The sequence below is a fragment of the Engystomops pustulosus genome, chromosome 5, assembly GCF_040894005.1.
Source record: "Engystomops pustulosus chromosome 5, aEngPut4.maternal, whole genome shotgun sequence".
Lineage (NCBI taxonomy): Eukaryota > Metazoa > Chordata > Amphibia > Anura > Leptodactylidae > Engystomops > Engystomops pustulosus.
This window is the reverse complement of record NC_092415.1, coordinates 155,143,679-155,167,111: the sequence shown is the minus strand read 5'-3', so window position 1 is coordinate 155,167,111 and position 23,433 is coordinate 155,143,679. Positions and strand designations below refer to the sequence as shown.

General features: G+C 39.5%; 1 protein-coding gene and 1 long non-coding RNA gene across 2 annotated transcripts in view; one reads left to right on the top strand and one right to left on the bottom strand.

The window, feature by feature from the left end:
* The window catches only part of LOC140133384 (uncharacterized), a 32,919-nt gene extending 23,896 nt beyond the window's left edge, over positions 1-9,023 (bottom strand). The window contains exons 1-3 of the long non-coding RNA XR_011855883.1: positions 8,958-9,023; positions 7,894-8,036; positions 5,811-5,943 (exon numbers count right to left, since the gene is read on the bottom strand). This is a non-coding gene — a long non-coding RNA (uncharacterized lncRNA). The remainder of the gene's footprint in view (positions 1-5,810; positions 5,944-7,893; positions 8,037-8,957) is intronic.
* Positions 1-23,433, top strand: part of LOC140133383 (collagen alpha-4(VI) chain-like) — a 169,007-nt gene that overhangs the window by 115,562 nt on the left and 30,012 nt on the right. The window contains exons 26-39 of the mRNA XM_072153496.1: positions 1,627-1,689; positions 1,776-1,838; positions 4,167-4,229; positions 4,548-4,610; positions 6,428-6,478; positions 7,952-7,987; positions 10,729-10,791; positions 11,041-11,103; positions 11,200-11,235; positions 13,261-13,297; positions 13,387-13,398; positions 13,478-13,971; positions 18,735-18,825; positions 22,392-23,063. Of these exons, the coding sequence (XP_072009597.1) occupies positions 1,627-1,689; positions 1,776-1,838; positions 4,167-4,229; positions 4,548-4,610; positions 6,428-6,478; positions 7,952-7,987; positions 10,729-10,791; positions 11,041-11,103; positions 11,200-11,235; positions 13,261-13,297; positions 13,387-13,398; positions 13,478-13,971; positions 18,735-18,825; positions 22,392-23,063 (1,807 nt within the window). The remainder of the gene's footprint in view (positions 1-1,626; positions 1,690-1,775; positions 1,839-4,166; positions 4,230-4,547; positions 4,611-6,427; positions 6,479-7,951; positions 7,988-10,728; positions 10,792-11,040; positions 11,104-11,199; positions 11,236-13,260; positions 13,298-13,386; positions 13,399-13,477; positions 13,972-18,734; positions 18,826-22,391; positions 23,064-23,433) is intronic.

Here is a 23,433-nt window from a genome sequence, read left to right as displayed (position 1 = left end):
AGTAGGTGGAGTTATCACTAAGATGGCCGCCACTAGAAACTACCAAGTCCCATGATTCTTTAGTTCTCAGTAACTCCTCCTCCCTCTTGTGCTCTGCTCCCAGTGATGATCTAATAGAATTTATTTTCTGTTACCATAGTAATGATGTGTAACTGCCATCATTTCACATCACCACAACACTGGCCATACTGGATGCACTGCAACCAACTGACTGCATCCAAACCTAGTGGTGATCACATGATATGGACATGTGACCAGCGCCCATCTTCTGTCCTATGTCTGCTCCGCGTGGAGGAAATCAACCGACTGATTAAGTAGCATTTTAATTCTCCATTACAGTGTATGTCCGCAGCACTTTTCTGCTAAGGGGAGCAAAATTTGAAAAATACAACTAATTAGATATCAGCTTATATTTTACTGACTCATTTGTATATGAAATATACTGATGCCTGGAATACCCCTTTAAGTACAAAAGAACCTTTCCTGTATGTAACCTGGGGCCTGCCTATATATGGTAAAAAAAAATTGATGAAAAAAAGGATATTTGAAAAAAATAAATTATAGTTGGTCTGCTCATCCGAGATTTTAAAGATCCTGTTTAATGTATCACCAGTCATAAAGCTGTATTTCTTTACAGATGTATTGTATTTATCCACCATTTGCTATCCAAAAACACATATAAAACATTTTTTGTACAAAGTTGTGTTGGAAGTCAACTTCTTAAAATTTAGGCATCGTAAATGTCTGGAGATTTATGCTGTAAGTTGCCAGAGATCAATAACTTTTCAAACTTTTCAATGGCAGGAATAGCAGTATGTGATTATATGGTGAAATAACTAGAGCTACAGAGTCCAGCTGCAAAGTTACCATTGTATAGACATCAATGTTACATAGAGTGGAGCCTTTGTATTCACCATATTTTTCAGACTATAAGGCATCAATAAATGCCTGCTAAAACATCTAGGTTCATATATAAGGCGCACCTGATTATAAGGATGAATGACCAGCAGGTGGCAGACCTGTTCACAGTTCAAGGCAGCTGTTGTCTGTAAGTAAGGTTCATATATAAGGCGCACTGGATCATAAGATTTTTGTGCGTCTTATAGTCTGAAAAATACAGTAAGTTGCCCAGATGGAAAAGAGGTTGCATTCAGACTAACATATAGGGGACGTATGTACAGCCATATGTGTCCCCCATAGATGGCAACGGCCACACGGAGCTATACCGTGCCACAGACATGCAGCACTATTCCGCTCCGAAAACAGGGAAAAAATAAGACATATGTGCGTCTAAATGTAGCCTTATCGATATGCTGTTTTCATAAGACATATGGCAGTAAACCTTGCTGCTAGTCTGTAAATGGTTTGTAGCATCTGCTTTAAGATACTGATGAGGATGTAATAAAGCTATGTGGAGGTTTCAAGTCCATGAGTCTTTAGCTATGCCCTTCTATAATGCCACGAATTAAAAAGAAAATTTAATTATAACAATTATACATTCTATGTCGACAAGAAAATCAGCTTTCTACTGCATACTTTGGACTAAGCATATGATACAGATTAGTTTTGCTTTTATCTTATTGCTTCATGTATTGGTAACAAGCGGCTTATTTTATACACTTAAAGGGTGATCAAGGTATTCGCGGTGCACCAGGATTTCCAGGGGATCGTGGAATTCAAGGCATACAGGTTATTCATTTTTTCAACTTGCATCATGATATTTAACCATTTAATATACATACCAATCCTTGGTTTACGCTGTGCATATATTTTAGGGACCTAAAGGTTTACCTGGACCACCTGGGCCACAAGGTCAACAAGGTCTCCCTGGACCTCAGGTTTGTGAAAACATAATCTACTTTCTTTATAACTCTGATATTGAAATTAATCTTAACCTTAGTACAGTGTGTACAGTTCTTCACTACCAAAGGCTCTGCTGTAAAATTCTAGAAACAAGTACAGTATTTTATTTCATGTTTTTTTCCCACTATTTTTTTTACTTACTGTTCACCATTTAATTTTGTGTGTTGAGTATACTTAATCACAAGTATTTAACAGCTATATTGAATTGATGATTTATCTATTGGATATAGAAGATCATCATTATTACAGTAGAGATCTAACATTTGGGATCCCCACGATAAGCGGATCTAGGCCGTCTGAGGTACCAGAATAAGCAATAAAGATGGTGGTGGGACACTTTCATTTTATGTGTAGTTGACAACTTGAGGGTCAACATGAATCGGAGATCAGCAATAATAACAAAGCTTTGCTACTACATAAAGAAAAGAGTTGTTTATCTAGCAGATGTCTTTGCATTTATTCTATTGCTGGAATCATTTGGGATCCTGATCTGGATTTAAAATGTATATTACCATTTAAGCTCTGAGTGAATACCGTATAAAACTGGTTATTGCCATATCTTTAGTTACCGAACAGACCAAAGTCCACTAAAGCTTACCTAAGGTCTGAGAGTTTGGAAATAGAAATAAAAATGCTGTACCATTTACTTAAAATTATTGCATGTTACACCCACTGATTTATTAGGTTTGCAGAAATAGTCACTTCTAATTTTTTATTACTACATCCCCAATAAATCTGTGAGGCATGGGTTAGTGAAGAAAATGCATATTTTATATCTCCTTGCCACTTTTTTCCTATACGATGAATACATCAAATCAAAGACTACCTATTTTTCTGAAGGCCTTTTGCCTCACAACAACCCTATTTAGAATATTGGATGGTTGTTAGGCAGTGTGTCCCTAGAAAGAATAGTGTCATAGTGTAGTATAATATATTTCATATGCAGTTGGCACTGTTCAGACATCAGGGAAAAAAAATAAGACAGGTTTGGCAGCAACGAGGTTTCTCCATTTCAAGCTGCTGTAATAATGATCTGTTTAAAAAAAAGTCATAAAACTAGGTTTTGTTGGCTCTGCCAGTCATTCACAATCCGTGATTGGTTCTTCAGTGCATCATCTATTTTTTGTCTAACTAAAGAGCCATTCACATATTGGATAAAGACCAAACAATCAGCAAATGTATTTATCGGTTCTCTTAAAGCTATTCTTGAATTTTTTTCCCTATGACTTTTGCTTTTTTATGTTTATTGTTTTGCTCTTGGAAAGTATTGATTTTTCTTGGAGTTATCCTGCTGTTACAGGCCAATGCTTCATATGAAATCCGTTATATGCAAACTAAACTATGCAAAAAAACTCACCACCAACAAAAGGAAGAAAGCTGCCATACATGTTGTTGTCTTGTAAGTCAAAGACTGACCCTTGATTAAGTCTGAAAACATGACTTGGATTATGCAACTAAACCAGAGACAGCACAATAATGGATTTGTAGCATCTTATCAGGACAGGATGGGGTTCTGTTTTTGTAAAGAACCTGTTCAGCCAACAGCGCAACCACAACCAGACTTGACAAAAAACTGTCAGACTGGGTAAGCGGCTGTGGACTAACCATGCGTTAGTCCACAGTCCATTTCGGGCTAGGGCCCTGCCTACAACAGATAAACCACCCTGGTAAGGGCAAGCCCACCCATCAGGAGCCTACTAACAGACCCTGCTGGATGAAAGGAAAAACTTACTCTGCCTGGCAGCAGCTGGATGGGGGAGCATTCAGGTAAAAGGTCAGAGCTAGGCCAGTGTTCACATAAGAACACAGAAATACATCACGGCAATATCCAAACACAATTATGAGTAATGGTAAGCGGGGTCATAGTGTGAGCAGCCAGACACAGAGAGACAAACAACAGATAGTAACATCAAACAGGACCTGGTCAAGCTGGTGGCAGGCACAGAATCATATAGTGAGAGAATGGTTGAATAAATGTAGCTGAGGTCAAATACAAAGGAAAGCAAGCAAGGCAATGGCACAAAGTATATATAAAGTGAAAATACTGTACAATTAGCAACCTTTGATGGAACTGGGCAGAATATAAAGGGAGTAATGGACACTGCCTCCAGCAAAAGATCTGAAAGGCAGCCCTGGGTTTGGTTTTCAAGCACAGAAGCCTGAAACCTGATCCATTTCAGAGCAAATCTGCAAATCAGGTCTGCTATATGATTTGTACATTGTGCTGACAATTATGCTATTAATGCATGTCACAACAAATAATAGGAAAATATAATGATTATTTTACTTTATGTATTTTGTAGGGAATAGCTGGTGCTGTTGGTCCTTCTGGTGCTCCAGGCAATGCTGGACCAAGAGGACAAAAGGTGGGTATGTTCTGAAAATAATGGGTCAGGTTTATTGAAAGTGTGTAAAAAGTGTGCAAAGTAAATTAAACAATCCTAAACTGCACCAATGGGTGCATTTAAATTATTTTGGTGCATTATTTTTCTCTTCAGCCATCTAAAACCCTTCATAAATGTGCTACAAAGCATTTTTGATACAATTTTCCAGCTGATTCTATGCTGTATAAACTTGAAGTACTGTGTAGTATCCAAAAATGATGAAGTTTTTGTATAGTGCTCATAGTACTGCTAGACTTTTTAAAATTTAATTCAGTTCATTCTTCATTTTTCCTTTCTTAGGGGGAACCTGGAGACCCTGGAGAGAAAGGAGACACCGGAGCTCCGGGACGCAGAGGTTTGCCTGTAAGCACATTCAGTTTTATGATACAAATAGAGAGAAGAAGAGGCGGCACTCACCGGACTGGTGGAACTACTTCTTTTTATTCAGCAAAGCGGTGTGGTACAGGGGGAACACGTTCCCCCTGTACCACACCGCTTTGCTGAATAAAAAGAAGTAGTTCCACCAGTCCGGTGAGTGCCGCCTCTTCTTCTCTCTATTTGTATCATGGTCCTGTTCTAATTCAGGCTGAGCAACACCGCCACGGAACCTTAGCAGCAGCGGTCCACTACCCACTCACTCCCAGCCATTCGCCCCACCGACACGATATATCTGCATTGGACAGACACCATCGTTTGAGCTGTGCAGGGACTTTTCTTTTCCTTGTGGAGTTACATTCAGTTTTATCCTTTAGATTTTATTTACTATTTTGTAAGATTTTGAGCTTTATTAGTTCGTTCAGTTTGTACAGTTTGTGTACATTTTTCTTTTCTATATGTACCATTATCAATTAAATTTTAATTCAATGGAAATGAGTCAAATTGAAATAGTACAATTATTTAAAATTCACATTTCCCTTACCATATTTACAAAGAAATCTCATTAAGGCTACATTCACATATGAATTTCACATGACCTTCCATTTTTAATTATGGAAAAAAATATTGGGGCAGATTTACTTACCCGGTCCATTCGCGATCTCGCGGCGCGTTCTCTGTGGTGGATTCGGGTCCGGCCGGGATTCACTAAGGCAGTTCCTCTGACGTCCACCAGGTGTTGCTGCTGCGCTGAAGAGCATCGGAACGCACTGGAGTTCACCGAGCCATCCAGGATGAAGGTAAGCGCGTGTCGAGTGACACTTTTTTTTTTAAATGCGGTGGTTTTTCCGCATCCATCAGGTTTTTTCACGGCCACAACCCCCCCCCCCCCCCCGATTTCCGTCGCATACTTACCGGCGCCGATGTGCCGCAATCCGATCGCGTGTGCCGAAATCCTGGGGCAATAGAGGGAAAATCGGCCCAAAATGGAAAAATTCGGTTAACCCATCGCAAAAACGCGAATCGGGCCCTTAGTAAATGACCCCCATTGTGTTTTTTGTTTCCCTTATGCACTTCTAAAATGAAGAGTGTATACATGCTTAAGAATTATAAAGTAATAGAAAAAATTAAGATAATTACATTGGAATAAAAATTATTGACAACCTCGAATCATAGGCAGAAACTTACTAATAGGGTTTGGATGTAGACATTTATTGCATTTTTTAGGACTTTCTTTAGGGTATCCTTACACTTTATTCCAGAAATATATGAGGCATGAATTCGATTCCAGCCATTGCTTCTGTAACACGTATTTGGATTCCTATAATCCCAGTGACAATAAAATGAATAGTATGCACCAAGTCAAATGTGTTATACTAGATACTTATCTTTCCTCTTTTTGTTGTGTTTCTGACTGCAGTGTTGTAATGAAGCACTTCATTTCCCTGTATTGACTAATTTTCTATATCGGGCCACAATAAAGTGTTTGTGACAGTCTTCTGTCTGACTTTGCACTGAAAAGAACATTTTGCATATGTGTTTATAAAGTGTTTGCGCCAGTTTCGGTCGTGGCTGCCCTGTGTCCGGTGAAAAATTACTGACATGTGCCACAAATCTGTCTGTGCCACAATTCTGCAAAAAAAATAATGGTGCACATTTCCAGAGCAGTGCAGGGGGCACCAGATACATGAAGACCGTGCACAAGTTTTGATTAATGTGATGCACTCTGCACATAGTACGGACTGCACTAGTTTTGATAAATGTGGGGCATTGTGTCTAATAATTCTAACTGTTTTATTTTTCAGGGGATAGATGGTGCTGATGGATATGGTTCACCAGGCCTAAAGGGAGAAAAGGTAACTTGGAGAAATTATTCTTATTTCTTGCCCAATGACTTTTCCAACTGGTTGGTCACAACTTTTTCGATTGCTGGGTGCATATTACCTCTCACAGGACACCTTTAAAATGTTTTGGGAAATTATAGTTTAGACATGTTGCATGGTTGTAGATAGATGTGTTGCCACTGACACAGAAAAAGCATAACATGCAGTATGTCATCTCCACCTTTTCAGTACAGTTTAGTCAAAAGTAGGAGACTATTGGAATAAGTCAGGTTAATGACTGGATAGTGATAGCCAAACTCATGTGTTTACAGATGTAGCAAAGTTTAAAATGACTTTTTGGAGCATGATAATTGTTAGCCCTATGATATCTTATATAAGCTATAAGCTTTAACGCTTAACAAACCATGTAACATCCTCAGAAATGATCTTAGGTTCCAATAGCAGAACTTTTTGTTGACACTGTACTCATTCTATGTATTCATTATAAATACTCATTGTAGGTAGATGTACAGTAGATGGAGATTTCTGTAAAAAAAAAACACAATGGGGCATATTTATCAGGACCTCTGCGCCACGTCAATTGCAAATGCTAGCTTATTGCTAGTATTTGCGATTATTTGTCCCATTCCGTAAAGGGGCATGAAGGGGGGGCATGGATGGCCGAGCGGAGGGCGCGGCCGGCTGGGAGTGGGCCGGTGCGATAATGCTGGCAACTTTTCACATGTGAAAAGTCGCTGTCTGCATTTATTTTTATGCTAGGCCCTGCCTTCCATAGTGTAAACGCTGCACAGCAGCCTGCCTAATACATCAAGAGGTTATTGCCCTGCATAAATGCAGCAGCGGGCCTATCAAACACAGGCACGCGATAAATATCCCCCAATGTGTTGTGTTGCTTGGCTAGTGGCGGGGATGAATGAGGAGCACTTTGCGTCACTCGCCTGCCTTGTCTGTGATTAGTTGGCCGCTACGTATCTGCATATATACGGAAGACTCTCCGGTTCTACGGAGAGGGAATGTCTCTCTTGACAATGCTGTTCACGTCATGAACATGATCATAGCCTCAAGCTATGTACAATAGTTTTTGTTCTGATAGCTGACAGTTAAGCTAGTCGTTCCCAAAGTTATGCTACTTTTACATTAACCAACATAATCTGATAACAGATCTGTCTAAAGTTATCTCTTGTACTAAATTTAACACTCCATTTTCTTAAATGTTAATTCATGTGGAATTTATATCATGGGTAGTAAATAGAGACATAAAACCTTTTGTTTTGATCAGTGTTTAATTTTATTAAATTGTCCATATTGTTTTACTTAATGATCGACTTGTATAATACAAAGCAAAAGTACTTTTTGTTACTTTACAGAACGTACAGGTGTATTACCTTTAATTACAGATTACATTACATTACCTTTAATTACATTACCTTTAATTGCAGAATACAGTTGTACAATGTAATGGAAATGTATTTCTTCCATCTCTAGGGCCACATTGGATTTCCTGGATATCCCGGTCCACAGGTATGTAACAGCATCCTGCTTTTCTACATCTCACTCTTCTGTTTGGCAGCTGTGGGCAAAGAAAATATGAGGTCATAGTCAAAGTATGTTACCGTGTGCAGTCAGCTTATAGTTTAATGGCCCAAGAAAATAAACAATCGGAAAAATATTGAACATTTAAAAGGAAAATGTTACAATATATTTGTTGAACTTTTTTTTTTTACAAAATCATGAATTTATTCTGATCTGCATTACAAAATATAGTTATAAAAGAAGGTATTTTTCATTTATTTATAAGATAATGGAAGCAAAAATTGTGGAAATTAGTTTTTTTTATTATTTTTAAATTTGTTTCCATCAATGTAGGAAGTTTTTATTCACAATCATTTTGATATGTATAATTTTTTGATACTTTTTCTTTAAGTGATGGATGCAAAACCACTTGCCATTTTAATTTTAATATGCTTTTTTATTCTATAATTGGTATCACTACACATACAGTATAACAATTATCTATGGTATTTTAGTGTTTTCTTGCCATTCAAATATTTTTTTTATATAAGCCATAATTATAATATTTTTCTGTAAGAATCATGAATGCTTTTGTAAGAAGAGTTGTAGTTTTTATTTGCACTTTGGTAAATACAATATATAGTGTCTGTGGCGTAGCTAGTGGCATACCTGAATGAGCCCCCATACAAATGTTTTCAACTGCAAAGCACATGCTACTAGTTGTGGTTATACATAACGGGTAATCTAGCAGTTAATACACTATTCTTGCCAATTCAGAATTATAAGAGGTTTTGGAGCAGTATAGTTGACTCTATACATAATGCAGGTATACTGGGCTACTGCGAATCTGACCGCAGCATTTAACAGGTCTATTGCTGAGACAGACTATAATACAGAAACAGTAAATCTACAATATACTGTAATACAGTTGTTTTGCAGTACATTGTACAAGTGATCAGAGCTCCAAGGGTTCAAGTACCTTGCTGAGGTAGTAAAATCATTAACATATTAGATATCACAGCATCCCTAAATGTCCAGCGGTGAATCCTGTAACAGAAAATATTGCCTACATATCTGAATAGCCATTTTGCCACTAATAAAAATTTTAATAAAAAGTGATCAAAAGTTTTCAAAATGGTAAAACTGAAAATAAAAAATGAAAACATCATCCTATCCCACAAACAATGACACCTTATATAGCTCAGTACACTGAAGTATGAAAACCTTACGGATGTTAGAATATGGCAATCTAAAAGTTATGGCTTGTGAAAGGTGTGAAAAACAAAAAACACTTGACTTGAACACTTGTTCTTGAAGGGGTTTGTGAAAACCTGTCAGTAAAATTGGGGCAGTGTAACCACCAGTATGCCTTCATGCAATAAGGGTTTATGGTTTCAAACCTTTTGTAAATAATCTGTGTCAGTTGCTGAGTTTCAGAAGGGAAAGGCATCAGTGGTCCAATGATTTGAGACCACTTCGGACCCTTGGTCAATGTGCACTGTGCATAGTGAAGTAGTCTGCATGTTCTGAGGGTCCCAGCGGACTTTTTCATCAACACAGCAACTGATACCTGGAGGCTGTGTTCACAAGTTGCATTTTGAACCCAAACGGTGAGGAGCATTGCATATGCATTTCCAATGAAGCACATGTGGACACCCCCCCCCCAATTCCCGCTAGATATATCAATAGTCATAGGTCTCTCAAAGTATCTGGTGGGTGGCGTGGCCACCGGGAAAAACTATGCCAGGCTCCACCTGACCATATTTTGCGTATAAACCAACAAACAGAAGTTTGCAGGTTTTTAAAAAATACGCCCACTCCTCCGGCCACTGCGCCCCTCTATGCCTTCTTCACACTCACATGGCGTAGAGGTGGTGTCGTTGCTGTTAAAATTGCTAATTCTTGCACTGCACAAGAATTTGCAATTCTTTCACTTCTCCTTTGCCAGAAAACTAGCGTAGAAGAAGTGATAAATCTTCCCCGTAGTGCTTGTTCCTGGTCACATGCATTAAGCTGAAACATATATGTGATTGGGGCAAGATCCTACCCATTAAGTTTCAAAATGAATTGAAATGCAACATGTGAACACAGCCATACAGCAGAAAGACCTCCAACCACCAACCCAGGTGTAAGAAGGCAGTGCTTAGGTGCCCCAAACCTCCTTACAGCTTCCCTTTCAAATGTTTTAAATTACTTGTAACAAGGGGACAGACATGGGGAACCAAACCTACCTCTGAAATGGAAAATTTATGCCCTAGTTAGTAGCCAGACAGCTCCTGATTATGCTCTATACTTTGAATCTATCTGGAATTATACACAGTAGTATTCATTTATATATGTATGCTGCTCACTCCAGTTTAGAACAGTGGACAAGAAGGGTGTGCAAAAATTGTCCCGAGTATTTACCCCAAACTACCAAGCACCAGTGGGGTGGGAAGGGGCATGAAGGGGGTGTGCAACTGGCCTGGCGTTACTGTTCACCGGCTGCGTATATTTCTACACCAGGCAGGGCCTGACGTATAGATATACGCTGTGCAGCTCCCTCCCAGATGCATCAAGAGGCCGGAGCCTCTTGAAGTATCGGGCTGCAAAAGTGCAGCGAAGGGGCACTAGCGCCGGCGTATGATAAATTTCCCATATAATGTACATATAGCACATATTTCAAGCAACATACAGTTGTATGGTATCTGCCTGTGATAAATCTGAAATGTTTGTATAGTATCAATAACCATAATCATTGTCCTGCATAGGGAGATGATGGTGATCCTGGTAAATCTGGTGATTCTGGTCCCAAAGGAGTAAGAGGAAGACGGGTAAGGCTATTCTCATAATCATATGGCTGTATAACAAAAATTCCATATTACGTTCTCCTGCTATTATTCTAACTACAAAATAAACAGCAAATGGCCACACTGCCATGGAGTTTTTTTTTTTTTTTTTTAGAAATCATATTCAGTATTCTTTATTTCACTTGCTCGAAATACAGTTTGATATAAATTCATTTTCTTTTGTTATTCATGGCTATTTTATTAAAAAAAAAAGCAATTGTGTGGCTATTTTAGGGCAATGCAGGATTGCCTGGGTCATCTGGTGAGCCTGGAGAGAGAGGACCTCCTGGGGCAAGGGTAAGAACCGCATTTATACTTCAGCACATAAGTCTCTCTATGGTACAGTATAAAATATAATCTGAAAATAATGCATTTTTTGGTCTTTTTCTTTAGGGATTGAAAGGACCACAAGGAGCTGCATCATTCACAGTAGGCAACTGAATGTTATTCTATTTTCTGTAGTACGATGATTTGTACAATCTCATTTTATTTGTTGAGAGTAGTGTTTAGCTAAAGCCCCTTCAATGTTATTAACGCAATTGGTGCTTTGTCAATAACGCTGGCAAAGTCCCCAGGGACATTCAAATTGCTGAATCCATGGGCCGGAACTAGCACTAGCCGCCACCAGAGCTGGCGTTAGGGGGCCGCAAACTGGGCATTTGCCCAGGGCCCCCTGTCCTTAAAGGTCCCCCTGCATGTGTACCTTTATGGGCAGTGGTTGTATTGCTCTTTTAATAGCCCTTAGTTTAATGCCTGGGTGAAGATGCTTATCAGCTATCTCCTGCCTATATACAGGCGGTCCTTACTTAAGAACACTCGACTTACATACAACCCCTAGTTACAAACAGACCTTTGGATATTGGTCATTTATTGTACTTTACTCCATGCTACAATGATCAGCTGTAACAGTTATCAATGGTGTCTGTAATGAAGCTTTAGTGTTCATATTGATTCTTATGACAACTGAACATTTTTAAAACAAACCTACAGACCCTATCTTGTATGTAACCCGGGGACTGTCTGTATCTATCATCTATCTGTCTAGTTATCTATCTTCTATAATTTGTCTACTTCCTATCTATATATCTGTCTATCTAATAAATTTATCTCTCTATCTTTTTGTCTAATATACAAAATTCCAGAGCATCCCAACAGATGAAAACATGGGTGCACAGCCGTAGGTTCCGTGGCATGGATCCTAATAATACATTCAAGAATAGGCAGCACTCCGGATTGTGTTTAAAAAGTGGGGTGAGTTTTTATTCCATTGTGACATTTCTGTGATGGCAGTCACCTTTTTCAAGCACCTTTTTCACCAAAACGTCACAATGGAACAAAGACTCACCCCACTTTTTAAACACAATCCGGAGTCCTGCCTATTCTTGAACGTAGCTTTTTGTCTATCCGTTTATCTATGTATCTTCTATCTACCTGTCTATCTCCTATTTAATTCTCCCACAGCCCCATATTACAGATGGCCTTACCTTACTACTGTTTGTAAACTGCAAAGTGTTATTATTGTGCAGGGCTAAAGGGGCCTCTTACTGACTCTGCCTGTTCATAAAATAGTTTTATTTTGAGGCCCCACTTTAACTTATGCCCAGGGCCCCAGTTTGTCTAAAACTGGCTACCGGCACCATTTTGTGGAGCCTCATTGGGGGTGCCACCTTCCCCAAAATGGCGGCATGCATGGGTGTGGTAATTTGAATGCTCCCTATGACTTTTAACTTGCACCAATCATGTGTGTTACTGGAGGGGGTTCAGGTCTGGTACTTAAACCTGATCTGTTCATCACTAGTTGCAGGTAAAGTGTCTCACTGCAAAATGTCCCATAGATACAGCGAGTTAAAGGCATAGTATGGAAATGGATGTTGCATTCCCAACTATGACTTTAGCTGTCTCAAATAATTTTTTTAAATAATTTATGAATTGAACTTTTAGATTTATTAAAATCTGTAAACTTTTTTAAAACTTTTTTTTACTACTTTTTAGGCCCAATGGGTACTTTAACCCCGGGAAGTCTGATCAATCCTATCATATACTGCAATACTACAGTTTTGCCAGTGATCTGCATCAGTCTGTCACTGACATATCTGTCTAAATGAAAGGCCCTGGGCTGGGGGGGGGGGGGGGGGGGCTGCCAAGATCCTTGCCAAGATGGGGGCATGGTTGCATCTGATGATAGCAGCCAAGGCTGTTAAACTATCTCACTCAACCCCTCTGCTCCTGCTAGGCATTCATCCTCCATCTGCTTGATGTAATCTCACTGCGGCACAGAAAATTCAGTACACAGTGGGAGGGGGCAGTGCCCTTGCACACTATAACAACCTGTGAATCTACATCACAGAGGGGCTCGGGTAACTGTCAATGTAGGCCTTCAGGCTCATTTAATTGAATTTAATTCAGGCTCATTTAATTTGTTGTTTTACCATTTGATGTCATTCATTTTTGCAGACTTGTGAACTTGTAAATTTTACTAGAGAAAATTGCCGTAAGTAAACCCAGAATCCTCCTGCACTACATAGTTATATCTAGCGGTGAAAAAAATCATTAAGCGCCTGTTATTTTTTTCCCCTGCAGCTTGCTTCTCAGGTAATTTTATGCAAATTTACAATAAATTTACTTCCACTATCCATGTAAAAGAAAATAATTCACATGTTTTTATTTTTAGGTTCTTCTGCATGTCCCACCTATCCAAGTGAAGTAGTGTTTGCTCTAGATACATCGCAAGATGTTCCATCAGGAGCCTTTCAAAGAATGAAGGATATCATTATCTCCTTGGTTGAAAAAATGGAGATAAGTGAAAGTAATTGCCCCAGAGGGGCCCGTGTTGCCATAGTCACATATACCAATCAAGTGAAACATCTCATCCGTTTCTCTGAGTTCAAGAAAAAGAGCCTCCTCCTGGAGGCAATACGTAACATTCCACCTGAGAGGACCAGTGCTGAGAGGAACATTGGGGAAGCAATGAGAGTTGTGGCCAGAAATATCTTCAAGCGTGTCCGACATGGAGTACTTCTGAGGAAAATTGCAGTCTTCTTTGCCAATGGAAAATCCCAAGATGCTGCATCAATCAGCACAGCTGTATTAGAACTAAGTGCACACAATATTGCACCAGCAGTTATTGCTTTCAGTGATGTCCCCAATGTCAAGAAGGCTTTTGCGGTAAGTGCATGCCCCTGTTACCCCTGTCATTTATGATGGAAAATTGAATCCTCAGAATTTCTTGAAGGAAATATTTAAAGGGAAACTATCCTGAAGAACAAGTACAATAAAACTTGCTCACATCTCTCCCACTATGCCTTTGTTGAAAAGTGCAATGCAGGTATCACAGCTAAGATCTGCCACCTACCACCAGAAAAATCATTCCTCAAACTTTGTCTGACTTTGTCTATGGTGGCTCGGGCCACAGGTGTGTGGCTTTACTCAGAACAGCATGGGTTGGGGCGCACAAATGTGAGAAGATCTGCAGTTTCCCACATAGTGATCACTGCTATATACACTGTGCAGTGAGAGGGACAGCATTCTGGTAAGAATAGGGAGAGAAAATGTGACTGTTCTCTTCAGAAAATGACTCATGTATAATCATTTGCATATCAGTAAAATGGCAGTAATTTAGGTAAAGTGTCTCATTGGCAGATAATTTTAGGTAACATGTGGAGGACTTTTAACCCTTAAACAGCAGGTATGACTGGTGTGAGTGGTAAATTTTTGGTGACAGACTTTAACGCAGATCTGTCATACTATGTTGCGATGATTGGTGACAGGTCTGCAGACTCCATCATACCATTAGCCCAAAGATTGCAAAAAATAAAGTCCAATTCGGCTAATGGTACCAACGATTATTTCAAATTCAGGCTACAATTTCCATTTTGTTCTTTTAGGTTCTGCCATGTTAAAGGGATATTCCTTTCTTAGAAAGGCATGGCCCATTACACAATGGGGCACATTTACTATAACAGGGCAAACTGCACTAAATGCTAAGGATATTGCAGGAGACTCCAGATTTAGGACTTCCGGCGCAGGTTCTTCATTAATCTGGCGCCCCCTGCACTGCCCCAACAGAGTGCACCAACTTTTTTCTGGTGCACCTTTAACATAAGCGTGTGACACAATTCTGTCTGACTTTGCATGATAAATCTGGCACACGGTCCGACTGCGCACTGGAACGCTCCCTAATTTGGGTTGCATGGGTCGCAGCTGCACCACAAAATAAGTCATGTGCGATACAATAGTGGCGCGGACACTTCTTAAATACTTGTGCTAGCAGTTTGCACCTAAAAGAATGTCCAAAGTCTGCCAGAAAACTGCCCTTAGTAAATGTGCCCCAATATGACTGGTGGCTTCTGACATTTGTTAATTCAGTCAGGGTCTCTGCTCTCCTGCAGCAGCTTCACTCTTGCACATTGGTTTAACAGAAAGTCAAACAGTGAAGTGAGAATTTTCAATTATCAAGATTTGTGGGTTTTCCAAAGATCTTGGATAACACTGATCCTAGTGTTATCCAAAACATCTTAGCTCTACCACTGTTTACCTATATCTGTAAGTTCACAACTATGATGAATATATTGGGTATTCACTAAGGAGAATATAATTGGGTTAAATGCCATACTGTTCTTTTTTTGTTATGACAAACTTATCCCATGGTGCACCATTGCTGGTGCAGTGGGGAAGGCCAGAAGAGAATGTTCAACTGCAAGGATAATATATTATCATACAATGGTTTCCTGACAGTGTAATGGATATGGCAAGTCCTCTAGAGCAAGTTGTATTATTTGTAGCCAATGTAAACTCCACCAAATACATGGTGGCGCTTGAATCCTGTTTTTAGTTCAAATTTTCTTAATAACATGTTAGGCAAAGGTAACACCTAAACATAGCAACCCAATAGTATAAAAGAAGACATCATAAAATGTTCCCCACCCTCATAGAATTACAGAAAAATTCATATACTGTAGTATAATTTCAAACAAAATCCTTTGCACTGAACATCTGGAGATCAGAATGCAATGAACTTGGTGATTTTCAGAATTGATAGAAAATGATTTGCGAATGAAATAATGTGAGGCACGGAGATATTTCACCGTGGCCAAAAGTCAAACATGTAAGTATTTCGGGACAAGAGTTTCCTCTTAACTATTCCACTAAAGAATAAAATTGGACAGTAAGATGAATGAGCTGAGCTTAGTGTAAAGTGTCCTTGAATCACACTTTCACTTTTCCACAGAGATTCAGTTCTGGAGAAATTCAGATCTAAAAATTAGTTTCTTTTCCTTCTTTTCTTTTAAATTTGAATACTTTAGAGCAGGGGTGACAAACTTAGTCAACCTAGTCAAAAAGGGACTAATATAATTTTATCGCTAATTTTATGCATCTACTCAGCCATTTGAGGGAAACCACAAAGCTGAACATATTGTTAAATAGCCTGAGACACTGGCAAGTATGTGCCCCAACAACAGCCAATAGTCACAATGCCCCCCCCCCCCCATACATCAGTCAGGGCGACCCCCATACATCAGTCTGGGTGACCCCCACACATCAGTCAGGGTGACACCCACACATCAGTCAAGGTGTCCTTCACACAGTAGCCAGAAGCCAGAGTGCCTTCTTGGTTGTATAATCCTGTGCCCCTCCACCCACGTTTGATTTGCTGTGGTATAAAATAAACATTTTCTCACTTTTTTACATTCTCCCAAAGCAGTGGGAAAATATGCAAAGTTTTCCAGGATGAGATAAGGAAAACCACGCCTCTTTTAGCTACCTTGCAAGGCAGCTCCCTTGACATCAAGGGTGATGACAGCACTGTTTCGACCTCATTGGGTCTCCTCAGTACAGCATAGAGAACTGGGCCTCCCATCCTAGTGGCGCATCTGTGGCTATAAGACTCCACACGCCTTCATGGTGGCCTTAACTGGCAGTCTCCTTAAGGAGAACTCTTACTTCCCAACCCTAGTCACAAACCTCTCACCCAGCCAAACCAGTTTCCTATGCTATACTGAAGAGACCCAACCAGGTGGTAATAGTGCTGTCTACAGTTGGGAGGCTGTTCCTTCTGAAATAGATATACTGGTTTGGTTTTAATCCTGCATCATGTCATAAGGCCTCATGTAGGTCATGCTTGATGTCAAGGGAGCTGCCTTACACGTTAGCTAAAAGAGGCATGTTTTTCATTACCCCATTCTGGAAAACTTTGCATGTTTTCCCAGAACTCCTCTAGTGGAGCATCCATGGCTATAAGATTCCACACGCCTACATGGTCAGTCCGTAAGGAGAAGTCTTACTTCTAGCACCAATCGCGGTTGTTAGCGACAGGTGTTTTCTCCATTGTGCAGCAAACCCCTGCTGAGTACTTCATTCTCCTTCCTCTGCTACAGGAACGTCCAAATGCGATATTGGGTTACGGACCCATTTGTATGTGAATTATGCTGATTCCTGGAATACTTCCTTAAGTCTGTGACTTAAAAGCAACATGAATAGCCGAGTCCCTTACAGTGTTTCTTATTCAGTCATCTAAAATGTTATGTCTCCGAAATATTAATTCTGACTCTTTTTTGACCTTTAAAACAATATTTTTTATTTTTCCAAAATAAAGACAGCATGGCATGTTCTCTGATATAATAATGCCCTTTAGATAAGACTACTAAGGGAAGTGTCAAGTCTTGTAAAAATGATAAATCAAGTTGCCAAGAACAATAAATTACATCTACCACCAGGATTAAGGGGTGTAAACCAATCACACTTAAATGCTGTGGTGTGCCTCCTTTGTCAAGTGCTCTTCTTTTAGCCTCTTTGGAATTTAATTTTTTAAAAAAAGGTCTTAAAAATGATGCAAATGAACCTGAGGAGCTCCAGGCTCCATAGATAGCCCCTCGGCTCATTTGCATAATCTTTAAAATCTTTAGGCCCCTTCCACACTTGCGTTGCATTTCACGTCAGAGTTTGCTCAGGGTGCGATCAGTGTGAAAAACTGACATTTTGCATCAGAGTTCAATCAGTTTTCAGTCAGAGTTTGTTCAGTGTCTCAGTTTTTCACGCGTGTTTTCAATGCATTTTCAATGCAATTTCAATGCGTTTTGTACTCAGGACTGAGCTCTATCTTTTCTATGGCAATTGGTGCGTGAAAAACGCATTGCACTTGCAAGTGTCTCAGAGTGCAAAGCATTTTTGATGCGTCTCCATAGACTTGTATGGTGCGTTCAGAAAAAATGAGTCTGAAAAAGCCCATTAATTACAATGGGTCAGAGTGCAATGCAAGTTCTGTGCGTCAAAAGCACGCGCAGAAAACGCGCATGAAAAACGCAAGTGTGAAAGGGGCCTTATGCCTTAAAAAGAAGGGTATAGGTTACAAGAAGAGTGCATCCTGCCACACTACCATGTAAGTGTGCTTGGTTTACAATCCTCCATCCTGATGGTAGATGTCCTTTAACATAAGGCTAAAAAGCATGTTAGACAAGGAATACTTCCAAGGAATATATCATAGTTTGCTTAGCCTTAAATACATTGAAAATTCATAAAGTGAGTGAGTGATGAATTAAATTCCTTGGATTTGTGGAGTCTTTTTCTTATGACAATTATTTCATGGTGAGAATTAATGGGACAGATCCATACAAGCTATACAGATGGGTCTCAATAATAATATATGCTCTACCAAAAAGGCTTTACATGGCAAGGAAACTCAATAATACATGAAAACTTTGATTCTATCCATTCTACAGACATCAAAATTGCATTTATTTTCTCTGTTATGCAAATGTTTCCATGAAAACTACAGAATTTTACATATTAATTTTCATATCCCGTCAGTTTTCTTTTTATGATAGTTGCCAAATAGTATTTGTTACTGTTTGTATATACAATCAGTAGCGGTTGCAATAAACACTAAATCCAAATTCCCCTTTTGATGCCAACTTATGTTTATTGTGGATCAGGCGGATGAGAGCAGAAGATCTCAGCTCTTTGTTTGGAAGAGACCGCAAGACCAAAGACTGGAAGTCATTTCACACTGCACGCTGTGCTATGGTAAGCTATCCTAACACACATTTCTTTCCATTCAGAGTTAGACAATGATCTGGAAAAATATGAAACATCACCACATGTAACTGCTCTTAAAGTGAACTAACCTAAAATCATGATGTCTAATTAGTCTGGATATCTGGGTAAAATACCAAAATTAATATAAAACAGATAGATGTGGTATCCTTCAAAACAGATGAACAGAAGCCGATGCAGTTCTTCGGTTAATGCAAACATGCCTTATAAAAGCAGATTTAGCTGAAATGTTTCATGGTTGAGGATTGGGTCATTTTTGGGGTATATTTTTTTTTGGACTGATTTCAGTATTTGTGCTATCCTAGTGAGATCCACTGATCCGCCTTTGTAGTCCTAATTTCGTTCTAGTTGTGTCAGATTTTCGAATCCAACTTTCTCAGCTCTGATCTACTTCCTTGAAATGTGTCTGAAAGACTTTCCACATGGATGACATCTGTTTCTTTCATGCACCCATTGATTTCACCCATTGGGGGAGTCAATGGACGACTTTGATTTGTGTAGTGCATGTTGTGTTTTTCTTTGATACTATAATTGGACTGTGAAAAATATCTGCATAGCACAATTTGTTATAAAAGAGTCAGTGTTCTTTCCCAGTGCTCTCTGACATAATGCATTAATATAAAATTACTGGTGGCCAGGAGACTTATCAAATGTGGTGTGATAGAAGGTACAGTAACATCTCAGGACAAATGTGTTGGTTTTAAGATGTGATAAATTGATTAAATATTTGACATTTTAAAATGGCAATGGAGACTACAGTAAAACCAAGCAAATGTCCCTCACTATAAAACACTTCTTCTTCTGATGCTCTCTTTTTTGGCTGAGCGGTCTGCCATTGAGGTAATATACAGTATTCAGTAGTGTATTACAGCATAGGCAATTTGTTGGGCATTAGCCTTCTAAGGGGCCCATGGCCACCAAAACCACTGACCAAAGTTTATACTGAGAATACACATATTCACAAGAGCCATTTCAGGACCTTTGAATGTCCTCCAAGGGTCTTGAAAGCACAGCTGGCTAGCATAAGCTGGCATAAGGCATACAGTCTCTATTCCCGAGATGTTTGATTCCAGTACCATACGTAGAAAGTAAATTCCGGACTTGTAGTGGCTATAATGTTCATACAGCCTAGGGCTCATGGCAGTCTTAATCTGCCCCTGACAGTATTCATAATATCATATTGTGCACAAAACAGTTATCTTACTGTCAGACAGTATTATGAGGAGGAAGTGTGGACACTTTTATTGAAAGATTATAAGTTTTGGTTACGACAAAGATGAACAAAGATATTAAAGAATGAATAACAATAAGTCATGAATGAGTATTTTAGGGTATACTTTCTACATTTAGTTAAAAATTAATAAACATGAACAGATATTGAGAAAAAGATAATGAAACAAAACCTACTAGTTATGATTTAGAAAATAAGGCTCATGAGGCAGTGGCACAATAGATGGAAGAGGTGGCTTTACACATTAGACTATGGGGGAATTTTTAAACTCCAGTCTTCAAATTCCCCCCAATGGCGATGAGGCAGTGGCACAATAGATGGAAGAGGTGGCTTTACACATTAGACTATGGGGGAATTTTTAAACTCCAGTCTTCAAATTCTCCCCAATGGCGCTTAGGCGGCTGTATCTACTAAGAGGATCCAGCCTGGTGTAGAGTTCTGCTATAGTCTTCAATGGTTTTTCTGGTGGAGACTATAGTAAGTGCGGTGAGTGGGGGGAATTCATGTACCTGCCTGCCCACCGCCAGCCCCATTCTCCTCCATTTTGGTGTAGATGGGTAGATATATGTGCCTTCTCGGCCAGAAAATTGGTGTAGAAAAAATAATAAATCTCTCCCTCTGATCCTAAATTTCTGAAAAAAATTAAATATAATTTTTGGCAATATTAATGGATCCAAAAAAAAATGGCAGACAGATTGATGTATTCATCAAAATGTTCAAGATACACCAACCACATTCGTTAGTGTAACCTACATGCAATTGGGTATGGACTCCGAGGTCCAACATATATTCAAATTAATTCCAGTTTTCAAGAAGGATTCAGTTGTGGAATATACACGGTATTTTCCCTTCCCATAGAGCAGTGGTTCTCAACCTGTGGGTCGGGACCCCAGCAGGGGTCGAACGACCAAAACCGGGGGTCGCCTAAAGCCATCGGAGCAGCAAATTTTACTGTGTTTTTACTGCGAGTTGCATGGTTTGGGGTCACCACAGCATGAGGAACTGTATTGCGGGGTCGCAGCATTAGAAAGGTTGAGAACCACTGCCATAGAGAGAAATCACATATTCCAGTATAGGCAGACTCAGACTTAAAGGAAACCTCTCATCACAGATCTACCTAATAAGGTAGATCCCACGGTAGGTTGCTGCCGATAACCATCAGCACATAATTTTGTTTTTTAAATTATCATTAAATTCAGAAGAAGAACTTAAAGGGCTATTGCCACGAAGACAAGTTTCTTATATGTACCGAGGATAACAAAATAACACATTCTCTAATTCACTGTTAGTAACAGATATACAGAATTTCACAGATATAAGTCCAACCTGTCTCTATCAGTCCTGCTATACATGATTTCAGTTGCCCCTAGACACGACCCTGTAACTTCTGACTGAGAGCCGGGTGGCTGCCATCTTGGATTCCTGTGTGACAGCCTGGAGCTGAGATTTCTGTCTTTCTGCTCTGGGCCTCTAGCCATGCCCCACTGCAGTCCTAGAATGGAGCTCACACTGATAACTTCCTGCCAGCACACTGTTGAGCAGATAGAAGCTGCAAGCTACAAACTACAAGGAGATAAGTGATCCGGGGGAAGAGGGAGGCAGGCACATATCTAATATGTAGCAGAGCTGACAGTGTAAAAGTCTGTCAGCCTCTGTCTGTCAGCCTCTGTGTAATAGGCATCTCATGCATCTCATCTCTGATCTGTCTCATCTATCTTTCTATGCGTTAGTACAATGTCAGAAGCCAAATGAAAGTGTATATACACCTGTACCCTGATAATCTAACCACATTGTCCCCCCACAGAACTAGATGGATCATAATGTGTCTGCTTAGACAGTCCCCGCCCACACTATGTAGCGGTTACTCCAATGCCCCAGTAGCCTCAGCCAATAATTTGCATAAATAAAAGATCAAAAATGTAAGTGCTTCTACTGAATTTAATGATTATTCAAAAAAACTATGGGGCTGATGGTTATAGCAGCAATCTACCCTCAGATCTACATTGTTAGATAGATCTGTGATGGTAGGTTTACTTTAAGGACATCCGAATTACTGACGACTCCTATTTACATACATACCTCTCTGCCTACTGTGACCTCTGGTTTAGCGCTCTGCATTGAGGTAGCAATTTTGAAAGTGTATATGTCCTTTAAATGAGGTTGTTATTCACTTGTATTTCATTCTATAACTACCCTAAATACTGCATGAGAAGAAGTACATGTAAAATTTCCCCTATTTAATTCTAAACATGAATAATATATTTTGTGTAAATATATTGTTCTCCAATATTTCAATATATTTCAGACAAATGCAATCCTGATGAAGAATGTGAACTGGATCCTACTCCTGCTACTGAAATTGACATGGACATAGTATTTATTATAGACAGTTCTCGTACTGTGAGAAGTGATGACTTTTTAAAGGCAAAAGACTTTGTGAGCTCAGTGCTTGACCATTTGGTAGTTTCCCCACAGCCAAAAGCACAAGGAACAGGTGCAAGAGTGGCCTTAATTCAACAGGCTAAACCCAACTTCATCCCGAACAGAAATGTGAGTCCTGTTAAAGCAGAGTTTGGCCTTGATTCTTACAATGATAGAATTTTAATGAAGAGGCACATTGAGGAAGTCGTTACACAACTTGAAGGTCCATCTGCTCTGGGATACTCTATCCAATGGGCTATAGAGAACATTTTCAGGAAAGCTTCCAATGCAAGGAGACACAAAGTCATTTTTACAGTTCTTAACAGTAAAACAAGTGTCTGGGACAGAGAAAAATTAAAGGAAATATCTCGAAAAGCCAAGTGTGAAAAATTCACATTTTTTGTATTGGCCTTTGGGAGAGATATAGACCACAGAGAACTTTCCGAGTTATCTAGCCACCCCCAGGATCAACATGCATTGCACTTGCTTACAATGTCAAAGCCTGAACTTCTTTATGCCGAAAGATTCACCCATGCTTTTATCAACCTTCTGAACCGTAAGTACACATTTCCTCTATTCATAAAAGATTAGTCTTCAAACTTGTCACAATCCATGTACAGAATATAAAATAATCGGAGGAGTTTGCATAATGATGTACACTCACCGGCCACTTTATTAGGTACACCATGCTAGTAACGGGTTGGACCCCCTTTTGCCTTCAGAACTGCCTCAATTCTTCGTGGCATAGATTCAACAAGGTGCTGGAAGCATTCCTCAGAGATTTTGGTCCATATTGACATAATGGCATCACACAGTTGCCGCAGATTTGTCGGCTGCACATCCATGATGCGAATCTCCCGTTCCACCACATCCCAAAGATGCTCTATTGGATTGAGATCTGGTGACTGTGGAGGCCATTTGAGTAC